General features: G+C 33.5%; 1 protein-coding gene across 1 annotated transcript; it reads left to right on the plus strand.

The window, feature by feature from the left end:
- Positions 1 to 435: 435 nt before the first annotated feature.
- LOC137012397 (uncharacterized) lies at positions 436 to 3,358 on the plus strand. Its single transcript, XM_067375577.1, has 3 exons — positions 436 to 453; positions 2,009 to 2,237; positions 2,989 to 3,358. Exons 1-3 carry the CDS (start codon positions 439 to 441, stop codon positions 3,024 to 3,026), a joined length of 282 nt encoding a protein of 93 aa, XP_067231678.1. The 5' UTR covers positions 436 to 438; the 3' UTR covers positions 3,027 to 3,358.
- Positions 3,359 to 6,482: the final 3,124 nt, after the last annotated feature.

A 6,482-nucleotide genomic window follows, 5' to 3' on the forward strand; every position in this document is an offset into this window, starting at 1 on the left:
TACTAGTCATTTATGAGCATCAATTGAGCAAGGCCAAATAATATATTTCAATAATTATAATTAGTAATAATCTATAATCTAGACGCTACAGGCAAAAACATTGTTCAATCATGCACTGGTCAGTTTTGGCTATAGTCTTGTTTTAGACTAGTGTAAAGAAAACATGCAAAATACACTTTTAAGTTTTTATTTTATTATTATACTGTATCTATTTGGATCTGTATACTGTTTTTATATTTAACCTCTGATATTTGTGTTCACTTGTGATCTATATATTATTTGGGTGCGATCTGCAAAACAAATGAAACATTTTAATATATTGAACTGCTAAAATAGGCTAGTTTTGATAATGGTTTTGCAGAAAATCTTTTGATTATCCTACTTTTAATAATGGCAAAAATCATTGTGACATGACTGTATTTTTACTTGCAGGTGAAAATGGGGACAGGACTGGTGAGTCATTTTTTGATTAAAAAAAAAATTTTTTTTTTTAAACATTTAATGCAGTATACCATATTCAGCTTCATGAACTTAAGAAATTCTCATTCATGCAGTTTCTAACAATAAAAAAAGTTCTGCTTATGTGATACTTTACTTATATATTCGTTCATTTAGCAGAGGCTTTGATCCAGTGTGACTTACAAATGAGCAATATGAGTAAATATATTATTAAACTTTTAAAGTTATTTATGTAGTTTGAATTCAGATACACTTTTTTACAGATATACTTTTTTACAGTCTTTTCAATGTCAAAATGTAGCTCAATTTACCTGAATTCATCCTTCAAGGGTGGTTACACTTGATGTTTGGGTTATGCCATACTCAAACATGGAATATATGAGCCTAACACCATGTCTACATCAGATGCAAACAGTGTCACATCCCATCAAAATCTAATAGATCCCATTATAATCAGTGATGGGTTTGAAACATCTGGTGTAGACATAGTGTAAAGCTCATGTTTGTGGACAGAAATACTTTGTGTTAAAATCTTGTATCAGAGATCACTGACAGTACTATTAACTAATCATTATTAACAAAAGACACCACAAGACTTTTTCACAAAACGTGTTTCAGAATGTTGCATCTGATGCTGATCTCATGGGAAATGCAACTATTTTATGAAGTGGCGATTTAAACATGAAGTAAACATGAAAACCATCACTGGGGCATGAGCAGATTGTATAAGATTGAGATTGTATGAATTCATGCAAATTAGCCACTAATTCGTCAAAATATAAAATAATTACAAATTGCCATGAGATTGTGTGTGAGGAAAATAATAAACTGAGAAAAATAGACAGAATTTAGAAGATATAAAAATGAAGCAGTATGTTTCCGAAGCTATAGAGAGATGACTGCCCAGGTGAAAAAAAAGTACATTTCTATAATATACTTAAAGTGCTCTATTTTCGTGCACTAATTTTGTATTTAATACACAAAAAATTCTTCTTTAGTACTTCTTAAGATCATCTTAAGAACATCTAAGTGTACTAAACTGTGCTATTTTGAGACAGCATGAAATATGAACTAAAATGTGCTTTTAATATCTCTGTATTTAAAAAATATATTTAGATTCTACTTAAAATACATTTGAACCCATAGTGTATTACAGCTATATATATTTTTTAAATACAGAGATATTTACACATTTTAGTTTATATTTAATGCTGTCTCAAAATAGCACTGTTGAGCACACTTAGATGTTCTTAAGATGATCTTAAGAAGTACTAAAGAAGAAGTTTTATTATATTACGTACAAAATTAGTGCACAAAAATAGTAGATTATAGAAGTGTACTTTTTTTTTTCACCTGGGTGTATGAGTAGCGGTCAGTTAGCTCAGTAGAGCTAAACAGATTGAATGGCGTGTATTGAATTTACTGTGTCACTTTGGATAAAAAAAAGGATTTTCCCAATATATAAATAAATGTAAATGTAAAAGGACCTGTGAGAGGCAATGTATAAAAAAAGCTCATAATAATACAATTGTAATATTGCATCATACAGTCATCTGAGGTGAGGAGATCTCCATCTGAGGAAAGAGTGGCAGGACTGGATGGAAGAGAGATGGAACTGGATAGAAGAGAGATGGAACTGGATAGAAGAGAGAAAGAACTGGAAAGAAGAGAGAAAGAACTGGAAAGAAGAGCAATGAAACTTGATAGAAGAGAGAAAAAACTGGACAGAGGAGGGACACCTGTGCGACGTGACAGCAAAGAAATAGATCCTCCTAATAGTAAGAATTGTGTTATTGATGCACATTTCAATGAAAATGATGACAGATGATCATGAATTAATTATAATCAAACTTTCACTTTTTGATGCTAGACACTGGGCCTCCAGTGAGAAGATGATGAATAGTGTTATAAAATAATTTCTCTGCACACTGGAGACCATTAAAATAAATCCAAGATACATTTAAAGTACACATATATAGACCTGTATTGTTAACACTTTACAAGTAACACACATTATATCAACTAATTGTTTTTTTCGTTTGTTAAATCGTTTGTTTTTTTTAGATAACAAGTAACATGTTACCCTATTTTTAAAATTACACAATAAATAACACACATTACCTTTGTTTTAATTTCATTTATTTACTGATAATATCAATTGAAAACCCTTCTCTTCCTCACAGTGTTGTCACATAGAGCTATGCAGTGCATGAGTTGGGCAAATATCTGTATGAGATCAATTGTTTGCTACTAAATGTAAAGGTTTTCCCCTCTCTTGATCCAACTTGCTTTCAATTCTCCACTGTCCTGTCTAACAAAAAACAACAACAACAACAACAACAATAACAAAAAACAGTGTAAACACATTTTCAGTGCTATAATCACATTTGAATGCAAAGTAATAGTAACACTATAATGTAACATTTAAAACGTAATGTTCCCCAACACTGCTTACAACTAATGTTCCTGGGGGAAAAAAAGTATGGCACCTAAATAGTCATTCAATATGTCTGTCTGTCTTTTCATCAGTGTCCGGAAGTGGGGACAAACCTCCAGCTACTACTTGAATGGACCATGATTGCATTGAAGCACTGAGGGTTTTTCCAAGTTTCCAGTGAAGATTGAATACAGCTGATCAGTTGGCTCATCAGTTGATCAAAATATATCATATGATATATGATATGATATGTAACTTTGTCAGTTTTATCAATATTGTCAATAAGTCTGACATTTTTCTTGCATGACAGTTCATTCCCAATTATTACAAGATGGATCAGCAATTACAAACTGATTTTTCATATGCCTTATTCCATACTAGGGCAGCTCTAGGAATGATCAAAAGAGTGATTTAGATACATATTAATACATAGTAGTACATACATTTTACATGCATATTAATACATAGCATTAGATTTGGCTGGACAATAAAAAAAAAAAAAAAAAGAACAACCATTAAGTCATTTTTCACTCTTTTAGTGTGATTACTGTTGCCCTTATATAGTGGTGTTTTATGAACCGTTTGACATGGCTTCTGTTTTACACATTTTTGTTTACCTGTATTAAATTGCTTGGTAGCAATCTATTTATCCAAATAGAGATTACTAGATATGATTATCTTCTTTTAAAATGCTCAGCATGAAGCATAAAAAAGATATGCACATTATGAACTCTGTAGGAAGACTAATGAGCTGTAAAACTATTTTCCCACTACAAACAATTTCATCAAATTATTTATTTATTTATTTATTTGCGAAGAACATCTCACAGAGACACTGTAGGTGAAGCATATCTGTAACTTTCTTTCATGGAAATTCCTTATATATTCCAATATATTTTTATTATATTGTTTTAGTGCAAAGAGGTTTATATCATAACAGTATTATTATTATTTTTATTTTTATCATAACAGTATTATGATCTGATTTTTAATGTTGATTTTTTGGTTGTCTGTATACTCAGTAAAGTCAAGTCACCTTTATTTATATAGCACTTTTTACAATGCAGATTGTGTCAAAGCAGCTTTACATTGATAACTGGTATATAATTTTGGCTGCACAGCAGTTCTTAAAGAATGGTGTCAATATCCATCTTAAGTAAATTCAGTATTGATTCATTCCGATGTAAGAATCAACAGTTATTAATTTAGTTAATTTATCTATATCAGCACTGGAGTAAACAGTGATGTCATCATCCAGCTCAGTTCAGTTTGCATACAATGGTGACAATGCAGGAAGATCAAAACACTGTTGAATATCAAAGTTCTAATGTGCTTGATTGATTCTAATGTGTATTCTAATATTTTAGCAAAGATAATAAAACAGTTTAAGCTCAAATCAATATTGTCAAGTCTGTGTATTTGTATTTCTTATTACTTTGACAAACCAAATAATAGCACAAACATCACAGACTGCATCATGTCCACTGCTAATACTGAAGTTTGAGCTGCTGTTCTTCCACCAATATTATGTAATTTCCTGGAGGATGATATCATTATTGAAAGGGATGCTTAAGTCAAAAATGAACATTCTCTCATTTATTCACCCTTGTGACACTCTGTGAATGGACAGGCCTCAGCTCTTTAAGAAATATACCATCTTATTTCTGTTTGTCTGTTTCATGCTATTAGTGTCTGAAATACTCTGAGTCTAGATCAGGGGTCTCAAACTCAAATTGGCGGGGGCCGTTTCTGTGATTGACACCTCATAGGAAGGCCATATTAACATTCAAGCGCAAGAAAGCGCAACATTTCAGAAAATGTACTTTCCTTTGCATTATTTCTCATTTACTTCAAATTTCATTAGGCCTACTAAAATATTTTTATACGTATACTATAAATATTTTATTTACCATACTAAATGTAAACAGCAGTGTCTCTCTCATTGTTACAGAGTGTAATATAATTATATAATACTATTACTAATATAATACTACTAATATACCAATATAATACTAATATAATAGGCTACTATTAATTGCAATAGTCGGGTGCAACTTCTCACATCCAACAAGGTGCATGGAATAAAAAATTAGTAATTTAGGAACAAAACCAGCAACACTTGTGGCATGGAGGGGTCAGAAATAAACAAAAAACTTGAGCTATATATATAAACTTTATTTTGCCAAAAAATAAAAATCTCTCATTGTTACATACATTATTAGTTTTTAACATTTAGTGGAAGTATTTCCCTTACTTTATTTTAGCTTAAATAACATTAAAATCTTGCACTGAACAACACTGTACTGAACAAATAGAATCCCTGAATACATTTGTACACTCCTCTGTTTATTGACAGACACTTGGCAGCGCTTGCACTCACACAGCTGAGACACACTTGTCCAAGATGCCGTTTGAGCATCGGTAGCGTTTAATGGTTGCATCGGACGCGTTTCGGTGGTTTAAATCGACGCTCGTGACTTAAAGGTCGAGTGCTTTTACTTTAATTTAGGCAAGAGCGCTCATAATAGAAGCGACGCGGTTGAGAGCGCGGCTCATGGTTGCATAGCAACGACAGACGCCACTGGAGCGAAAGCGCATTGGAAAGAAGGAGAATGCGGCGGCCGCTTATGTGACGCGATATGTGAATGCCCCCATACAACGGCGACTTTTTCTTTGCATATCAGACAGGTAGCAACTAGAGAATAATAATAATAATAATGATAATTTAGCGGCCGAGTTATGTTTTATTTTTGAGATCAGTTGCGGCCGGGTAGAGGGGGAGGGCGGGCCGTAAATTGCCCGCGGGCCGGCAGTTTGAGACCACTGGTCTAGATATTACTTAAGTATATCCTTCGCGTAGCTCGCAGACTTGCAGGTTCAGCTGAAGTGCGCATCGAGAGCGCAAAGGGGGCGCTCGCGAGCACCCTTCTGAAATGTAAAATGAAGAATGGGACACTACGGTTTCGTGGACTTAACGGACACGCGCACGCGCACTCCATTTGGGACGCAGCCAAAGAGTGGACAGATGTCATCACATTGTGCAGGTGCAGTGCAGTGCAAATCTTGCAACCGGTGCCCAGTCGTGCATCGAAAGAGTTTGACAGGCACTGACTGAACATACACACACGGGCTAACCTGCACTGTGTATAGATAAAACAGTATAAAGATTGCACAGAATCAGGCTGCTGCTCGGGATCCTGCAGATGTTCATCATAACAGGCAAGAACAAGCCATTTACTTTAACTTTTGGAGAGATGCTGACGTTTGTTTCGGGTTTATTATGGGCGTGTATGCAATTTTATAGATTTTATTGCAAAAATCTATTTCTATCTAAAAATCTAGATAAATTGCAATTTTTTCTAAATAATTTTATGGATTCTTGTTCACAGGAAAAATGATGCCAGATCATGAAGAGTAATTGAGAAGGGAGAGTTATGAGAGAAAGAATAGGCTATTGCTGAGTCATTCATGAGCATATGGAAACATAAAAATAGACTGCATCAATTTAGCAAGTAAAATAATATAGGCCAAATAGCATAATTTAATAATTATAATGAAGGCAGGGCACTACAGGCAAAAACATTGT

Source organism: Chanodichthys erythropterus, chromosome 22, assembly GCF_024489055.1.
Source record: "Chanodichthys erythropterus isolate Z2021 chromosome 22, ASM2448905v1, whole genome shotgun sequence".
Classification (NCBI taxonomy): Eukaryota; Metazoa; Chordata; class Actinopteri; order Cypriniformes; family Xenocyprididae; genus Chanodichthys; species Chanodichthys erythropterus.